Source organism: Neolamprologus multifasciatus, chromosome 4, assembly GCF_963576455.1.
Source record: "Neolamprologus multifasciatus chromosome 4, fNeoMul1.2, whole genome shotgun sequence".
Taxonomy (NCBI): Eukaryota; Metazoa; Chordata; class Actinopteri; order Cichliformes; family Cichlidae; genus Neolamprologus; species Neolamprologus multifasciatus.
Genome location: NC_140442.1, coordinates 5,049,671 through 5,069,954, shown reverse-complemented (window position 1 = coordinate 5,069,954; position 20,284 = coordinate 5,049,671). Strand labels below are relative to the sequence as shown.

The 20,284-nt window shown below is 42.0% G+C and overlaps 1 protein-coding gene across 3 annotated transcripts in view; it reads right to left on the bottom strand.

The window, feature by feature from the left end:
• The window catches only part of lrrc4ba (leucine rich repeat containing 4Ba), a 57,280-nt gene that overhangs the window by 17,868 nt on the left and 19,128 nt on the right, over window positions 1-20,284 (bottom strand). For all 3 annotated transcript variants that reach the window (XM_085156937.1, XM_085156935.1, XM_085156936.1), the window contains exon 2: window positions 2,679-3,217. In XM_085156937.1, coding sequence (XP_085013063.1) covers window positions 2,679-2,924 — 246 coding nt within the window. In that variant the 5' untranslated portion in view covers window positions 2,925-3,217. The remainder of the gene's footprint in view (window positions 1-2,678; window positions 3,218-20,284) is intronic.

Here is a 20,284-nt window from a genome sequence, read left to right as displayed (position 1 = left end):
AGTTTATGTGTGAATATTTGTGTCATATTCCAGAGTTTCCCACACACAGACTTTACTTGCGAGTCGGTTAGTATATTTTGGTGAATCATTTTAGCATCTTTTTTTTATTATTAATCTCAGAGAACAACATCATCTGCAGTATATTATTATTGGTATATGTTATTGGACATCCCTTCACTCTAAATTGGAAAATCCAGTCATTGTTAGCCAGCTAGCTCCAGCCCTCCCCCTTTTGTGTTTCCCCGTTAGCTTACTGGCTAGGTGACTGGATCACTATTGTGAAGATCTACTATATAGTTTAGCTGCGTGAATCCTTCCTCTCTCACTCTGGTAGACTCCAATGGCTCGTTCTTGGACTGCAGATTGCCGTGGTAGTCCTTGTTCTTGAGCTGAACTGTATTCAATCTACAACCTGTAACAGATAGTGAACCGCTTCCTCTGCTGCCACCCAAAGGTAACCGAAGCAGAACAATCAGTACCAGTTGGGGGATGTGAGAGTCCTTTGAGAAGCAGCTGACTACTAATACATGATACCTTTTTTTATTGTTGTCATTTTCCATAGCACTATAACTACTATAGGTAGCATATTAGTTCCTTGTTGTAGTGGTTAACACATTCCCCTTTACATCTGAAGGATACTGGGTTCCAGACTGGCAGGAGACAGAAACCCAAGCTAGTGCTCTTTTTATGCCAATCCCAACCATTTCTCCATTCCCTGGCACAGCCCTCCCAAGACAAGTAAAATTTGGAAAATCTGATTTTTTCATTCAAAAATTTGAATCTATCTGCTGTGGCTCCCATGAGCAGGTACTTTTCTAGGTACTGCAATTCTTTTGAGAAGTGAAAGCGGAGGCATGTAGCTACAAGTGTTCTAGTCTACCCTTATATGCTAAAGAAGGAGGCCCGTTAAAAAACCATGTGAAACACAGAAGAATTCCCATGGCACCTCAAAATCCCTATGTGGGAGAAGGCGACCAGTGGAGCTGTTGCAATTGCTCTGTCATAACTCATTGATAAGAAAGTGATGATTTATCCTGATTTATCCTTATCTATCCTGCTTTGCAGACCAAGGAGGAAGTCTTCCAATTTTGCAAGAAATTTGGAACTAGTACAAACAAGCCACTGGTACAAACTACTAAATATCCAGTATTGTGAAATCCTACTGTTCATCCGTCATAACATACTTAGCAATTAAAATATTTGCAAAGGAACAACTTATAAATTGTTGTTTAGCTCACACGCCTGCTTTTGAGTGCACATGTACAGGGCTGTGAAAACGTGTTTGCCCCTTTTCTTATTTTTTATTTTCCCTCCATATTTGCTACTGTTTCAGGTCACCAAACACATTTTATTATTGGACAAAAGCAATATAGAAAATGCAGGTTTTTAATTATTATTTCAATTATTTCATTTGACTAGAAAAGCTAGCCAACCCTAGCTGGCTCAGGTCAACACATTTTTCTGGAGTTCAGTTTCCTTAGACACATCCAGGCCTGATTACTTCCACACCTGCTCTTAAACACTTAAAAAGGACAAAATGAAGCAGGCTAAAAGATCTCAAAAAGCAACACGATCTGTCACGATCTAAAGAAACTCAGGGACAGGTGAGAAACGAAGCCATTGACATGAACCAGAGTGAGAGCCATTATCCACAAATGGAGAAAACCTGGAACAGTGGGGAACCCTCTCAGGAGTGAGTGACCTACTAAAATTACTTGAGGAGACAGAAGAACTCAGAGCAACATCTAAAGAAATGCAGGCCTTACTAGTCTCAGTTAAGGTTATTTATTAAACAAGAAGAAAGAGGCTGGGCAAAAATGACACCAATAGGAGACAAGAGGAGAGTTCCAAGCTGAAAACCACTGCTGACCAAACAGAACACAAAGGCTCATCTCCATTCTGCAGACAAATGAGACAAAAGTTAAACTTTTTGGAAGGTTTGAGTCCTGTTTCATCTGGGATTAAACTAACACAGCATCACATGAAAAGAGCGTCATAGCAACATTCAAACACGGTGATGGTAATGTGATGTCTGAGGCTGCTTGGCTGCTTCAGGACCTGAAAAACTTGTTGCAATTGATGGAACCATGAATTCTAGCCTCTACCGAAAATCCACTGGTGTTATGTAGGACAATAAAACGCACCGAAACACACCGACAAGCACCTCTGGATAGCTCAAAATAAAAATGTAGTTTTTGGAGTGGATTAGTCAGAGTCTGGACTTAAATCTGACTGAGACACTTTGGCTTGACCTTAAACAGGCCTTTCATGCTCTACAACTCTCCAATGTAGCAGAAATGAAACAATTCTCCAAAGAAGAGCGAGTCAAAATTCTTCTACAATGATGAAAGAAACACTTGACTGCAGTTCTTGCTGCCAAAAGGACACAACCAGTTATTAATTTTAGGGAGCAATTGCTTTTTCATATAGGCCCAGGTGGGGTTGGATAGTTTTTTCTCTTAATAAATGAAATCATAATTTTAAAACTGCGTCTTGTATTTACTCTTTGTCTAATTTTAAAATTGGTTTAATGATCTGAAAAATGTAAGTGTGACAAATATAAAGGAAAAGAAACTTCACAACACTAACATCATCATCTCAGTGAATAAAAACATTTAGTCATGCTTAGCTCTGCAATGCAGACTGAAATGATTTGACCTCCGTCCACCATTATTTACCTGTATTGAGTTCTCCTGCAGGTTGAGGTATCGCGTGTTGACTGATATGCTTTCTGGCACCTCCTCCAGGTTTTGCCTGGTGCAGATGACTCGGCTGGCCTGGTTGGAGCAGGTGCAGAGGGAGGGGCAGGTGGAGGCGGCTCCCACTAACTCCGGCCCAGGGAGGAGGAGCCGCAGCAGCAGCTGGGCCAATAGAAAGAGGAAGGGGGAGGGGCCGGGAAGGCAGGTCAGCGTGGCGATGCGCATGGCAACTGGGACATGACCCTGCTCTTTAATCCGAAGGTACAGGTGAGGTGACTCCACACTGGTGGATCTGTTAGAAAAGCTTTCCTTTCCCTTTGGTCCTCCAGTGGCAATTTGTTCTTTCTAATTCCGCATGCTCTGAGATGTTTCGTGTCCTCCGTCGAGCTCTGTGTTTTTCCCTCTTGTTTTTTGAACATAGAAATATGCAGATAAACAGATGTTATTCCCTTTTTTTCTGGTGCTGTCGGGGGATTCGAGTGAGGCTTTTTTGTGAAGTGAGAAGAACCCAGGAGTTACTGTGAAGAACAAAAGAGAGAGAGACAAAGGGAAGAAGAGAGAGAGCAGATATTAAAGACAGTACACAGACTACATTTTGTGTTTTTACCAATAGACAATGAACAGAACAAATAATGGGAAGGCAGCTACGATATAGCTTATCATGGGAGGGATTGTCAAAAAATCTTTTAGAAGCATTAGAACTTCTGTGTCACTGCTCATATCAAATCCCACATAATCCCTGAGCAGACATTTTGTCAGAAATCAAATCCTTACACACGGGGCAGATGGAAGCTGATTCTGTAATTAATGTTACGAGGTGGAGGTGTGGAGATACGGAAACAAACAACGTGAAGTGGGACAATCAGGTATTTTGGTCTTTAAAGGATTGCATTTTGTAAATCAATAAATCAGAAAGAAATTAGTTCTCGAAACATTGGCATGACCGCTGTAAACAGATAAGCAGCGTCACACAAAATCGTACTGAAACAGGATGGAAACGGTGCAGTTTTGCTTTTGAGGTTTTCCTGTGCAGATTTCAACTGCTCAAAAGTTTAGTTAGAAGAACGCTCAGAGAAGAAGTGATCTTTGTGCACTTGTTTCATGTTTAAACGAATGAGATCTGTCGCCGAATAAACACGACAACTGTTGAATGCTGAATATTTACTGAATTACCGTGTTTGGGTGACAAATGTCACTTGCCTGAAATGTAATTCAGGAAAATGAGTTTTGTTGATTTGATGCAATACAGCGCTGAAAATATTAAAGCCTCGAAAGACAACGACACGGATCATTTTGTGCAACTTAAAGTTACACTTGTGAAGAAATGCATATGAATTCTGCACACGTGTTGTCAGCTCGACGTGGGTCAGAGCTCTTCACTGTGTAAAACTAAGCTCATCTGTATTTAGACATCTGAAAAGGAGTAGTTGAACCCAAATCATTTTTATTTAACCCTTTAAGACCTACCATAGAACCAAGTCCGCCAGAGCTTATATTATATTTTTACATGCTGTGGAGCCATTTTTGGGAGCATTTCAAGTTGCTATACATCAATACAACCATTACAGCCTAAATTTTAATAATATGTCTGCATTAAGTGCATAGTAATTACATAAATTGCAAAAAAGTGCAATAAACTACAAAAAAATTTAAAATCGTTTTTGCTTTTTTAACATATATTTCTAGCTAGAGAGATTTAAGAGGCTTATCCCTCAAAACTGTAAATACAAAAAAGTTGCACAAAATAGTTTCCTACCACAGGAAATTTATTTTGAGTGTCTTCATAGTTTTATTTTTGAAATACACCAATTTTTATACACTGCAGGAAAAACGAAAATAAATATTATAATGCAAATTTGCAAAAAAGCAGCATATGCATCAAAATAAACTATTTCCAGCAGTGCAATATGAGTCCTAAGCATCCCAGAAACGACACAGAAAGTCATAAAGTCAAAGATAACTTTTAAAAACACCAGTATAGGCTCATGAGGCTATATGGTAAAAAAAAACTACATTTCCGCGAAAATGACGTCACTTCCGGTTTAGGGCAGGTCATGGCGGACATGCAAAAGTTCGCGCTGACGTCTATTCCACCGTAGGAAGTGTTACGAACAGCAAAGCGTGTTTCTGGAATATTATGTTTTTGTTGCTGCAAGTGCTTTTTATGCAGTTTTTGCAAAGCTATATGTGGAAGGAAACTGTGACCGAGGACAAGCTGATGGCATAAGATGTAAGTACAACTCCTCTGGTTTCATATGCAAAAAAAGTTATGCGCTAGCTTACGTGGTTGCAGAGCTACCGGGATTTAAAAATAGTTACGCAAAACAGAGCGTGCCCGCTCCGACCGGCTTTAAAGGGTTAAGGAAAAAGAAAGAAAACCTCAAAGACGTGGCAACGGTGGCGAAGAAGAACTCCCTTTTAACAGGATGAAATCTCTAGCAGTATGTGGGTCAGAGAAGGACACCCATATGTACTGACCAGTTTGGGCTGAGTGGAAAAAGACCCTCAAACAACTTACAGGACAAAACATAAACTACATGATAGCATATTTATGTAGTTTCAGTGGGTACAAAAATTGTCAATTTTTTGGTAGGTCGAAGATAAACACAGCAACATTAAGAAATGGTTCGTAAAATCACGTTCAGACGCCTCAATTTCTTTCTTTTTTTAGTTAAAACAGGTGCATGTTTCCTAAAATGGTCATCTCCATCCATCTTTTATATACAGTCTTTGGTTTGTAGACTTTTTTGACTGTTCGGGGGATTACCTGAATTATTAAAAGTAAGTTATTTAAAATCCATCTAAATTAAACCCAATTTTTAAACCTGCAGTTATATCACTACTTCCTATATCAGGAACAAATAAGTAAAGAAAATAGTTCCCATATCAGAAAGGAATTACATATGCAAGAACGTATGCATGCTTAGTCAGATTGAAGAATTTCCACTTAAAATCTCAAAGCTGTGATATTAACTACAATTTCTAATTATTAAAACTGTGGAACATACACTACACACCATTCTCTGCATCAACTGCAATATTTCTACTGTCTACAGAGTGAAAAACAATGTTGGGTTTTACAGGAAATGCGTGATTTGTAGGAGCAAAAGAGACAAAAAGCACAAACATTTTGCAAAGGTAGACGTCAGAAAGAATGAAAAACAAGATCTAGTCCGTGACAGGGAGCGGTGGGGTTTCTGGGACATTTGGTCTTAATTCTGAGAAGCATTAATAACACCACAAGTGTGAGATGGAGCCTTCCAGTCATCTCTGCTGTGGTCTCATTTGTTAGCACTAATTATTCCAAGGTATAACAAATAATACGACAATGATATATTGATGTTTGAACATGAACACTTACCACCTTTAATTAAAGTTATCCAGACCTTGAAAACAAACTGAAATCAGTAAGCGCTTTTTTTTTTGTTTTGTTGCAGTAGCACAGACACAGAGGTGGGACTTAAATGCGGCCGTTCAAGTCAGAGATGCAGAGCGCCTCGGTATCCCCTCCCTGCAAGCTGTTTAGAACCTGAATAACCTTAAATAAGGGCATCCAGCAATCTTAGATATTAATGATGATAGTTGTAATGATGGGACTTTGACACGAAAACTCATTTGACACGCTGAGCATCCTCACTTGGCACAGTAAGAAAGGAGATGTTGGGGGGGAGCAGAGAATGAGAAGGAGAGGAGGATTATTAATCTGATAGATGACTGTATGGCTGCAGGCAGAGAAGGGAATTATCAACACTACAGTAATAGATGAATACTGAACAGCTGCAGAGAGAGGGCCGGAGAAAGAGAGACAGAAAGGAAGAAAGAGATCGAGACGGAGACAGATGGAGGGAAGGGTGAGTGAAAGGGATGATGAGGGATAAAGACCCAGAGAGAGGTATAAATAGTGGGAAGAGCAGAAAAGAGATGAGTTGTTAAAAAAAAAGAGAAGATAAAAAAGTGGAAGAGGGAAAATAGGGAGGAAGAAAAGAAGAGACATTAATATTAATCATCTCTCACTCACCAAGAGAGGGAGAAAGAGAGAGAGAGAGGAGAGAAGGGAGGAAGGCTCAATAGAGAGATGAATATAAAGCAGACAGAGATGGAGGGAGGGGAATGACAACACAGAGACGCATATAAAATAGAGCGAAGGAGAGATGGAGGCAAAAGACAATACAGAGGGATGAATTTGAAACAGGTGGAGATGTAGAGGAAGAGATGGAGGGACAGAGCGGGAGGTTTCTCCTGAGTGCCAGGGGAGTGGGAGGAGAGGCAGGCTCGGACTGGCTGGGCCGAGATTGATCAATAATGCGTGTGCTCAAGTTCAATGACATTAAAACACACACAAGGACACGATGACAAATCATATCAGCAGCAGTGGCGGCGGTGTCTCTGGTCAGAAAGAACAGGGCACCGGCGGTGGCGGCGGAAGCAACAGTCCCACTCGTCTGCAGCTGCTCGTCATCGGCCGACGGATGAAGAGGAACTCGCAGTGCTATTTCTGGACCAGCTCTCACCTTTCTACGTATTTTAATTTCCAGCTACCTTTTTTCCCCCTCTCCTTTTGGTGAGATTTAAGTGCCAGAGCTATTTCAGGTAGACGGCATCAGAGCAGAGTGGAAAGGTGCAAAAAGGGGGGGAGAGAAAGAGCGCGAGGGGGAGAGCTGGGGCTGAGGTTAAGATGCTAGCTCAGATGTTGGGTCCATCGAGGAGAATGAGGCTGCTTGAAGCTGGCAGCTGGTTAGAGGCTGGTTGATTGTATTCTGCCTCACCGCTGTCACTTTCCACATGTTACAATAGTCTCTAACTGTAACCCTCCCTCCTTATCTTCACTCTCCTCTTCCTCTCTCTATCTCCCCTGATATCTTCTTCCTCCTATCTCCCATCTCATTCTCTAAAAGTGGGAACACTCTCTTCCTCTTTGCAAACTCTTTCACATTCATCCCCCCTCCCTTCCCAGCTGCCTCACACCTCCCCTCCGCCCTCTCCTTCTCCTCCTCTACCCTACTACTACATATTTCCTGGACCTCCACCCCTCTCCCCCCCCCCTCTTCCCCCCCTGTGTGGCACACTGTAGTGTCCAGTGGCGGGGGTAAACGCTGCACTGACCCCACAGTTTGATGAAAGATTAACCTGCTACAATGATGCATATTAACCCTTAACCCCCACTCTTTCTCTCTCCACCAAACACAAACACACTGCAGCTTCCTCCCCCCCCCCCCCACTCCCCCGCCCCCTTTTGCTCTCTCATTCCTCTCGCTGCATTCAAATCTTAGCCAACAGAGTTACCATGGTTACCTATTCACCACAGTCTCCCACTCCGTCCAGCTGTATCCCACCGATTCCACATCCACCCCGCTCCACCTCCCCGTCCTCCCTCATTAGCACCCTATACACACGTATACAAATGGCACGGACCGAGCGCGAGCGCAAATGACATCAACGCTGCGCAAACCACGAGGCGGGGTAACGGCAGGCCGCACAGCGATGTCGCACTGATGTCGATACAGTTTCCTTCGTCCAGCGAGTCGCCACAAATGTCAAGCAACCAAAAATCACAAGAGCAAAGGTCAGGGCCGTTTTTCCCTGAGAGCGATGACGTAGTGGCACATTAACAGGTGCATAAATCGAAATCATACGCAAAGAAAACAACTTTTTTTGAATTATTAAGGCACACACAGCCTGTTTTCCCAAGCAGCTTCTCACACGCACACATTACTGTAGTTACACAGATCTTTTATTTTTCTTTTTATAAGAATTTTTAAATGTTCTTGGAATAATACTAAATACAGCTACAACAATTAACATGCTTTAAATCATTGCCGATCACATGACAACTTGAATCTATTTGTTCATAATGAAGAACCTGCAGAAATCTATCATGCAGCTCCCCACTCCCCCTGAGCTCAGAGACATTTTAGATTTACTTTATTTAGGTTTGCTGTCACTCCTCTGATAGCTTGTTATTCGTCCACAAAGGGCAGCTTACATTAAAAAATACTTTAACATGCCCACTGTAAATCATCTGCTCAGCACAGTCAGTTAATGCAGTTTTAAGATTTGAACCCTAGTTTTAGGGACTTTAACCATCCATCCATTTCCTTAACTGCTTATCCAGCTGAGGTCACAGTCAGCTGGAGCCTATCCTAACTGACATCGGGCACACCCTGGACATTATGGGTGTCCATCACAGGGCTAACGCAGAGAGACAGACGATCATTCACGCTCACATTTATATCCTCGGACCAAGTCTGAATCACCAATTAATCTAACACGCATGTCTTTGGACCGTGGGAGGAAGCTGGAGAATCCAGAGGAAACCCACGCGGGCAAAGGGAGAACGTGCAAAGAAATTTAGCAAAACTGCCAAATAATTCTGGTGGACGTTTAAAAAAAATGATCATAAGTTATAGCTCTGTGTTTTCAGTATGTTCTTTTTTTTATTTTTATTTAGTTTTTCACTCCTTCTTTAAATTCCAGTTCAGCTTCCAGAATGGTTTTGCTCATTTCAGTCTAGTTTTTATTATTTAAAAAATGCCAAGTTTTAGTTTCTGTTTCAGTTTTTTATCTTTTCAGTTATTATGAAGGGAGTATTTGACAGAAACTACCAGTTTAATTTTCAATTTTCACATAATATTGAAATGGATGGAAGTCAGCGGATCACTGGAACGTCAGGTAAAATAATTTCACTTTTTTGGGTCATAATACATCACAGGTATTCCTTCAGTATTCTCTTTAAATTCCCCCCGAGCTACAAAGAGCTGATATATTTGATTTTATTGGTATATTCTGTTCGCACAAAACTTTGATTCTATCAAATAAACCCTGACACCATTCTACACTTAAAGGATTTCCCACATTTCATTTCTCAGTAATTTAAAGTAAAGTTGTGTGCATCTGCACACTCCATGCTTGCCCACTATGAATTTTTAATGCCCGACTTGCTAGAGGCTCTGTAGAGTTGAAAATGTCAAAAGACCCCCATCTTGATGCTTTTGATCCTCGCTGCAATCACGTATCCTGTGAACCTTATTTCATAAAGACTTGTGACAGCTTCTAAATTTTGGGTAATTGAGTTTGAATGATTTTACCCTCCACTTCATCTCCGTCTGGTTCTTTCCCCCCATCAGATCGAATCCTCGAGGAAAGAAGCGGAAAAGGGAGTGAAGCGTTCCCCTTTTTTCACCACGAGAAACATGTGATCTTTAGTAGTGCATACTGACCAATAATGGACTGTTGCTCTAAGTGATATAAGAAGAAAGAGACAGGATGAAAGACAACCAGAAAGATGCGCTGACAGCCGAACAAGCGGCGAGTCGGACAGACTGGAGCACACTCCTTCTCTGCAGAACCCTGTCTGCACATCAGCATGGAGGCCCATCAATAATGACTCGGCACACACCAAGATGGCAGCTCATGCAGCCACGAGAAGAAAAAAAAGAAAAGAGGAAAGCTCATCATGTCGGTTGTGTGCTGTGGGAATAGAGCTATGACCTTTCCTGATCGCTGTGACATCTTGCCAAACGGGGTTGTGCCTGTGAGGCTTTAAGACAGTGGAAAATCTGCTCTCACACACCCCAATTTCTGAGGCAAGGAAGTAATTTTAAATAATAACCCAAATTTGATTTTATTCCAGAGAGCAGAGAGCAAATTTATTTACCTTAAACCTGCAATGCTGCTATCATTTCAGGGACGGTATGCTTCATGGCTGCCGCCGATTCAGTCAATTTAATGAATCAATCGAATCAATTTACCTTTTATTAAAATTCAGTTAGCCGTCTAAGATGTCTGAGATGATTAATATGACAAAGCTTTTCTAATCAATGCACATATTGATCAGCTACACTGTCTGAATCTTTTAATCTGAACTGAATTCATTGACCGGATTCCCCAGAAAGCAGTTTCGCTTTTGTCGTTATTTTGTGTCCAGGGCTCTCCTGTAACACAGTTCAGAGGCTTTATCACCCTGAGAAAAACACAACTGTAAGAAAATTGGCTTCTTCTATCTAAATTACATCAATATCACCCTCATAACCTACAACAGAACACAATGATTTCAGTAAAACCTTGTAGATTTTGCAGCGCACAAGACTGTCTGCAAACAGGAAAAATGCTTGTAGTCTAATTGCTAACAACTGGCTCTGAGTTAGTGATCTAGGGTGATGAGGAGGGCAAGAGTAGACATCCAAATGCACCTCTTGTCTCATTTACTCCTTCTTTCTCCTCTAACTTTTAGTTTCTGCCAACAGGGCAGAGTGGATGTCCCCTCACAAAAGGACACAAGTCTTGGCACCCCGAGGCATCGCTAGGGGGCGAAGTCTCTGGGGGGAAAGCAAAGTCTTTGTGCAACAGAGGATCATCCCCTCTCGCCCTCATCTTTTCGAAGAGTCTTTTGAGCTCCGTTTTTTAAGACATGCTGGTCAACTCACTGGGTTTCTTCTTTTCTCCCATGACAATACAGCTTCAAAGAGAACGTGACTGATAACAGTGTTTTGTTTAACACCCAAGAGTAAATACTTTTGCAATGTAATAAATACATATTTAAATTACAATGGGCTAAGATTTAGGAACAAATATAATTAAATTGGTTTATCATAACGCAGGCCATCACTGCTGACACCTTAAACAGTACGGTGGCCTGGATTACAGTTTGGGAATCACTAAGATATTTCTTGGAACTTGATGTTCTTAAGATCTGGTTTAAAATATTCTCTAAACTCACGCATCCTTTCTTTAAAGTGTAATAAGTTGTGGAAGTTATTATTCCAAAATAGCACTCCGACACATTGCATTTTTTTCAGCTTGTTTCCTAGGTTTCCAAAGCTGCAACCTTTGGGATTAAAAAATGAAGACAAAGCAGAAGCTGACAATGGCTCCAAAAGCGACTCAGTCCTCACAGACTCTCATGTTAAAATGTTCTCAGCATGTTTGTTTACAGCAGAAACAAACATGTTGCGAGAGTAGTAGGAAAAAATATTTGTGTTCACTATTTCCCATGTCTTGTTATCTGTAGGATTATCAATTTTCAATGTATTAAGGCTTTAAGGTATGTTTAATTAAGGGCTTCAGCTACTACCTGTCTGCTAGGCTTGAACTTAGCTAATTTCTGTCACTAATCTCACTGCATTCGTGGTGTCAGTGCTGTTTTGCTATTTGACAAATTATCCAGTTTGCTGTGCAACAGTCTATCCAAAATGTGTGAATGTTTCCGAGTGTCTTATTTTTTTCATCCATTCTCTTCCTCTTATCTGAGAGGCGGGGTACACCCTAGATGGAACCTCCAGTCTATCACAGGGCTACACAGACAGACAGACAACCGTTCACACTTCCATTCACATCTAGGCGCAATTTTGAACCATAAATTAACCTAATCCCACTAACTGCATGTCTTTGGACGGAGGAAGCCAGAGCACCTGGAGAGAACTCACACAAACACGGGGAGAACATGCAAACGCCTCACAGAAAGGACCCGGCCATATGGTGAAGTCTCAGGCCATTCATCCTGTGCTAACCATACTATCACATCATATTTGCATTAATTAGAAGGTCTCTGTGTCTTTGTGAGGTACCTTTCAAGCTACATATGCTAATTAGGGTTAGCCGCTAGCTTGGCACCGCCCAAAATGCCACACGCCAGGCTTCACAATGAAGGCTACATCTTATACTATAAACTTAATGGAGGTTTTTTTCCTGTTAAAAAGGAGGTTTTTCTTCCCGCTGTCCCCAAGTGCTTCCTCATACGGGTCTTTGTGTGTCTTTGTGAGGTACCTTTCAAGCTACATATGCTAATTAGGGTTAGCCGCTAGCTTGGCACCGCCCAAAATGCCACACACCAGGCTTCACAATGAAGGCTACATCTTATACTATAAACTTAATGGAGGTTTTTTCCTGTTAAAAAGGAGGTTTTTCTTCCCGCCGTCCCCAAGTGCTTCCTCATACGGGTCTTTGTGTGTCTTTGTGAGTTACCTTTCAAGCTACATATGCTAATTAGGGTTAGCCGCTAGCTTGGCACCGCCCAAAATGCCACACGCCAGGCTTCACAATGAAGGCTGCATCATATACTATAAACTTAATGGAGGTTTTTTCCTGTTAAAAAGGAGGTTTTTCTTCCCGCCGTCCCCAAGTGCTTCCTCACACGGGTCTTTGTGTGTCTTTGTGAGGTACCTTTCAAGCTACATATGCTAATTAGGGTTAGCCACTAGCTTGGCACCGCCCAAAATGCCACACGCCAGGCTTCACAATGAAGGCTACATCTTATACTATAAACTTAATGGAGGTTTTTTCCTGTTAAAAAGGAGGTTTTTCTTCCCGCCGTCCCCAAGTGCTTCCTCATACGGGTCTTTGTGTGTCTTTGTGAGGTACCTTTCAAGCTACATATGCTAATTAGGGTTAGCCGCTAGCTTGGCACCGCCCAAAATGCCACACGCCAGGCTTCACTATGAAGGCTACATCTTATACTATAAACTTAATGGAGGTTTTTTTCCTGTTAAAAAGGAGGTTTTTCTTCCCGCTGTCCCCAAGTGCTTCCTCATACGGGTCTTTGTGTGTCTTTGTGAGGTACCTTTCAAGCTACATATGCTAATTAGGGTTAGCCGCTAGCTTGGCACCGCCCAAAATGCCACAAGCCAGGCTTCACAATGAAGGCTACATCTTATACTATAAACTTAATGGAGGTTTTTTCCTGTTAAAAAGGAGGTTTTTCTTCCCACCGTCCCCAAGTGCTTCCTCATGCAGGGATGTTTGATGGTTGTTGTTTTTTTTTATCTTGTTTGCTTTTCGTGTTTGTTTAATATTGTTTAGTGCTAAAACTGACATTTCACTAGCTGGGACCGCATCCTCATTTTAGGTTTGAAAGCATTTCTAGTAGATAATGGCAGATGGCTTGAATGTGAATTGAGGCTGCGGTTTGGGGAAGGCCTCAGAGGGGACTGGCAGCGGCTCACGGGCCAGGCAGGCCCCCATTTGCTAAAGAGAAGTGAATGAATAGAAAAAGAGGAGGGAGGATAGGCCACAAACATGAGAACGAACAGCTAGTAGAACCGGGTGGGGGCATATATACGTAGAGAACCAGAAGGGGTGTGTGTGAAGGTGTTTTCTCGCTCCTTATTGGAGATGCTACATAAATACAATTGCACTGAATTAAACTGAATTGCCTCACCAACTAGTATTATATGGAGGGTTGATATTAGCTTGGCTTTCTTTTTTTGACAGATTGGTTCAGAGTTGGCGACTCTGATGTTGGAAAACTGCAATACTGTAGTCATCAAAGTTTAGATAGCTGTTGCTGCAGAGTCAGTAAATCCTTTCAGTCTGTGGAGCTGTCTGCTTCTTATGCCACAGTGTCTTTCTTGTTATTTCTAAACATTTAATACAAGCTGCCTATGACTATTTGGAAGGTTCGGAGGTCTTAAAATGCAACTGCCAGGTTCTGCTGACTAACAAAAGCAGCTAAATGAAGCTGTCTTTCAATAAATAATACACACTGTGCAGATTAATCAGTTACTGCTTTCAAATTACTGTCTGTAATTAATATAAAGTCACTTATTGAAGCGGTTTGAATTTAAAAATGAGTGTGAATTAGCGTGTAAAGCAGTCAAAATCCAGTCTTTCACAAGTGAGTGCATGCAGCATCCAGCTGTCTACCAGAGAGACGTGGCAGTTTTCTCATCATATAAATGTGATTTGACCAGGAGGCAAATGTCTAAATACCAGATCAGCTCAATCATAATTTCTTAAAGTGACTCAGATATCCAAAAGAGGCCGGCCCCTCCAGTGAACTGCATTTGAACACACAGCGCCAAACCAAATCAGTCTCATCTCACTGCGTCTTATTAGAAGGGAATATGACAGATCGCAATACAATCAAGTAGGAGGCTGGAGCGAGGTCTTCACTTTCCCAGACGATCGTTTCTTCAGGCCTAGCCGGGTCGAGGCTGTGCTGGTCTATCGCAAGTGTGATCTCTGTGCTGCACAGCTCATAAGAAGCAGACAAATTTAGGATGTGATAAATCAGCGCTAATATGATTACCCCCAGTGTCTGCTGGTTAACATAAAACAACCACTAAATTTTCACTTAGCAGGCACTTCTCACTCAGCCTGCATTGTCTTGTTTATCCCGACCAAGGAAAGCAACTCGTGCAGAAAAGCATCGAGTATACAGAGGTCAATCTAAATATAAACCGTACCGCCAAAGTAAAACGACAACAAAAAAAGAGTTACAATATTAAAAATCGGAATGCGGGGAAACACATTTCACTTGTTTCAGCAGCCAGCCATAATGTCAAATGGTAATCCCGCCACAGAGACAGTTTCACCATAATCAGCCCATTATAATCCCATCCAGACCTTCCACAGGCTGCTACCAACCAGCATTAATTTTTAGCCCAGTCTGTTCATGTTCATCTAGCCTCATTTTTCCTTCACTCCCAGCCCCGCTTTGGTCCCAGGGTAGTCTATCACACTTAAAGCTTACCCTCTTCACAGGCACTTATACACATTTAAAGCATTTGACTAACTGCCAGGCAAAATTGACTTTGGGATGAAAGACCAGGGGGCTTTTAAAAAAATGAAAGGGGGAATTCTGCATCAGGACACAGGAGCACTGATTTAATGGAAAACAAAAAAAAGAAGGGGGAGCGGGGCTGAGAGAGAGAGTTTTATTCCGCAGAAGTAGCCGAGTCACGCACAGGGTTTTCTCTTTTTAATGATGGAGCAGGGGGGTTGGGTATGGGAATATGGGGCTATGACAGAAGGTACTTGTGAATAGTTTTTAAATGGTGGGAGCGCTGAGGGGCTGATGCTGCTGTGTTACATTGTGCTGGATGGGAGAGAGGAAGCCCCATGCTCTCCCACTTCCTTCCTTCTGTCGGCCTCCTCCACTGTGTTTACCCTCCCACCCTCTGGCAATGAAAGAAAGCTGGACGAGCACTGGCCTTGCTGGTGAATGAAGCCCTGACGTCACTTGCCCACACACACACACACACACACACACACAAACACACATTGTAAGGAGTGTGACTAATAGCATACTAACGCCCTTTATGTTGTCTCCGTTATACCTGATTCATGTCTGGCTCCCAGGGGAAGGAGCCCCCCGGGTTATTGAAATATTCAGAGACGTTAGATGTTAGTACAGGTGAATCAATTAAACCAGTCAATAAATCCCCCATCCCCTCAACAGGGACTTAAGGACAGGGGTGTATTACAGCACTATGCTACATTCAAGCAAAAACACCACCATTCTATACTGTATTGAATTTTTACTCCCTGATATTGCATGCAATGATTTCGGCTTATGGAGCAACATATTCAAATTAGATCGAGTCAATACGTGTTTGATAGCAGATATCATTAAATGGCTGGTATGTTGTAATAGGAGAGAAGGGAGACTGTGAGTGGGAGAGAAGGTGGAGAATTTGGTTTCGAGAGCAAATTCCTATTATCACAGATGAAACAAGCCCAAAGCACGCTGAAGCCGAGATATGCATCTGCAAAGACAAACATGGAAGTACATTCATCGGCATCCCGAGATATGTAATCTTATCAGTCCTTATGAGGTACGCGGAATTAATGTCAAAGGACTTCTTTATGCTTTACAGTCAAAATCAAATCATTTCTCGGCTTGCTAGCTAATCATATTGTACTCCTGTTTAATTAACCCCTTAATGAGGAGTGGGCAGTATATAGGGGTCGCGTATCTTATTTGGGATTTCATGTTTTAATTATCACCAAATAGAATCATGGTAGCTAACTGTGTAAGAGAAACAGATAGAAATCAAAGACAGATCCAAAACTATAAAATATAAAATATAACCTGACTATATGTATGTCCTCTGCTTAGTTTCACTTAGACTGTCAGATTTTGATTAATAAAAAAAAACAAAAAACTAAGAGGTCTAGGAAATTTGTAGTCGAAGGGTGTATATTTGCTGTTTTTGAAATTTGCTTAGTTCCACTGATTTCTCAGGTTTGGATGAGTTGGTAAAAATAACAAAGTGTAGGGGAAAAAAGTAATTTTTGGCATTTAAGTGTCTCTGTGAATTCTGTCTGAATTCACAGAGACACCCATGGTTAGCACTGTTGTCCACCCATTATACTGAGTCTAAACCCACTTACCTCAGTTTTGATCCCCTAGGTGGGGTTCGTTACAGCCCAGATACCACAAATGGTTCTGGTATGGACAGGAATCAGGGAAACTAACAGTAAATCCCTTGCCTGCACTTTAGACTGACAGTAATCGTGGCTCAAGAGTTGGCAGTTTGTCTTGTAATCGGAAGGTTGCCGGTTCGAGCCCCAGCTTGGACAGCCTCGGTTGTTGTGTCCTTGGGCAAGACACTTCACCTACCGCCTACTGGTGATGGCCAGAGGGGCCGATGGCGCGATATGGCAGCCTTGCTTCTGTCAGTCTGCCCCAGGGCATCTGTGGCTACAACTGTAGCTGCCTCCACCAGTGTGTGAATGAATAGTAGAATTGTACAGCGCTTTGAGGTTCTCGAAAAGCGCTATATAAATGCAATCCATTATTACTATTAATAAAAGAAGCAACCCCAGATAACTCTTTAGCTCAAAAAGTTTAGTTTAGTTTAGTTTAGTGAACCTAAGGGCAGGATAAATAATGTACAAAACACACCCTTATTAACACAAAAGATATCACAGTTATTTAAGCAAATCCAATACACTCAAATTTATGCATTAATTGCAATTAAAAATAGTGCGTTAAAAAATAACGCATTTAATCACACTTTGCATTCCAAGCAAAGGGGAACTTTTGTCAATGCCCGACTTCCTGGTATACCGATTTCACCAATGCACCCATCAGAGCTACAAAGAATCAGAACAAAGCGTATTGCTACGACTGATCAGAGGCAAGTTTAATTTCAAAAGACTACCTGACAGAAGCCTTGATAAAAGTGTGATTTTGTGCAAACTGTGCAAAAAAGAGTTGGCATACCATCAAAGCACTTCAACCTTAATGCAAAACATGTTGCAGCGAGTACAGAAACTGTGGGAACTGTTAGCGCTAGCAGTGCCAGTTCGGCAGCCCAAATAACTGGCTTCAGGACCAAAATTAGTAAGTCAACATTGGACAAACTTACAAATTCTCTCGCAAAATGGATTGCTCTGGACTGTAGACCACTATCAGTGGCAGAAGATAGAAGCAAGCAAAATTAGATGCATTACAGACAGCCCTGCTAATATGGAGGAACTACACCAGGAGCAAACAAGACTGGGGCAACAGAAAGAACCAATCATACAGGATGTTTCCACACAGTGGAAGTCAACGCTGGATATGGTTTCTCATCTACTAAAGAATCAAGAGGCTGTTTTTGCTGCTTTAGACAAACAAAAGCACAAACTAGTCATTTTAACTCCATCAGAGCTGGTAATACTCCAAAAGCTGGCAACTGTTCTTGAGCAATGCAGGTAAATAAAACTTTTAAAATAAATTTGTTTAACTTATTGTTACTGTTTCTTCAAAAAGCTATATAGTTGAGTTATTGTGTAGATTAATAATTACTATCTTGAACTGTCTACTACAGATTTGTGGTTTTACCTGCTTTCTGCCATCTGCATCACATCATGGAGGTCTCCAATGATGATTCAAACTACATGGTGAAATCCAAGACTGTTTTCACAAAGGACATAGCCCAACGTATAGCACCTCCAGTTTTTTCAGCAGTCTGTGCTGCTAGGCGGTAAGCTTGTTGCAAATCAGTTTAATTATGTATCTGTGATCCGTCAAGCATCTTTGTGTTTCATCCTTGATTGTGAAACAGATGTCCATGGGCAACAGGGCCTCTCTACCAAACATACGCAAGTAGGGTGAGTACCCGGTTGCTTCATTCTGTGTGCAATTGTACACGTGTACTATATGACTGATTGAATGATTACACATGTATTTATTCGTGGGATCCAAGGTTGCCGCAATGGAAAGTAACGTCTGGTTAAATCTCTCTGGCTGTGGATCTCCTTGGGGATGATAAGGGGTTGTCCGGGATTTCAGATTCCTTACACTCTTAGAAGATCTTGAATCAGCTTACTCTCGAAATCACGTCCCCGGTCCGAATGCATTCATGCCGGAAGTCCATAATGCACTGCTTACAGAGGATCTTGGATACCGTAGAGGCTTTTTGGTCTTTAGCTGGAAAAGTCTGTGCCTACCTGGTAAAATGATCAGTCTCTACCAGAATGTTAGCATATCCCTGGGAGTCTGGCTCTAGGGATAGAACATCGATACACACAAGATCTAGAGGCCCACTGCTGGTGATCTGGTTCAATGGTGCAGCTCGTGCTTTGCGCGCAACACATCTTCCACAATTCCTGATGTACCACTCACCCTAGGCCAGCAGAATTGATATTGTATGAGCTCCACAGTCTTGTCAACCCTCAGATGACCTGGCTCATCATAAAGCGATCTAAGCACCATGGCAACATCCTCTCGGGGTAGTAAAAGCTGCTGTATTTCCTTCCAAGGTTGTCTCTGTACTTTTCTGTAGAGTACTCCATCAGTGATTACCAACTTGTTGGCCTCTCGGTGAAGCAACGTGGCTTCTGGATTAGCATCTTTGTCGAAAGAAAGGGGAATCTCTCCATTAATGGATTTCTTTACGGGAGCAATCACTGAATCATTGTCTTGTGATTTGATAAGCTCGGCTTTGCTGGGTTTATCTGGGTCAAACACCCATAGTCCAGATGAGTGGGGAAAACAAAACACTCTGGGAGTGCCTCAGAGGAAACCCCTAAAGACTCGGCAAAGCTGAATATCCCTCCTCCTGCCAGCTTCCTACAGGAGATCAGCTTACACAGACTTTGACACTGTCCAAGGGCACGGTTTTCCAGTCAGTGTTCTCCATTGGTAAGGGATTGCGTGATAACATGTCAGCATCAATATTGCTCCTTCTAGGTTGATACTGGAGAGCGAAATTGTATGTTGCAAGAGCAGATAGCTACTGATGAACAGTGGCGTTGAGTTTGGCTGTCGTGAGAAAATATGTGAGGGGATTGTTATCTGTCCTCACAGTGAACTGCTCCCTGTACAGGTAGTTGTGAAACTTGTCAACTACAGCCCACTTTAATGCCAAACATTCAGGCTGGTGCACGGAGTAGTTTTTCTCTGACGAGCTAAGCTTTCGGCTAGCAAAGGCAAGCACAGGACCCAAACCCTGAAGGCTAGCATCTATGTGTAACACATAGGGCTTGGCTGGGTCTGCGAATGCCAAAACAGGTACGATTGTAAGAGAATGTATTTGGGTCATACTTGGGTCTGTCACGGTTCCCTTCTCAGACACTATGTGCCCAATATAGGTCACTTGTGGCCTACATAACTGACATTTGTCGATGGATAACTTTAGGCCAGTCTCTTCCAGTCTGTCGAGAACATTGATTAGTTTCTGCTCATGTTCTTCCAAAGTCCTTCCGAACAGTGTCAAATCTTCAAGGTACACTATTACCTCAATCATGTGCATGTCTCCCACCGCTTTCTCCATTACGCTTTGAAAGGTTGCAGGAGCCCATGTCATCCCCTGGGGCATCCTCTCAAATTGAAAGAATCCCAAAGACATTTGAAAGCAATTTTCTCCTTGTCCTCTTCG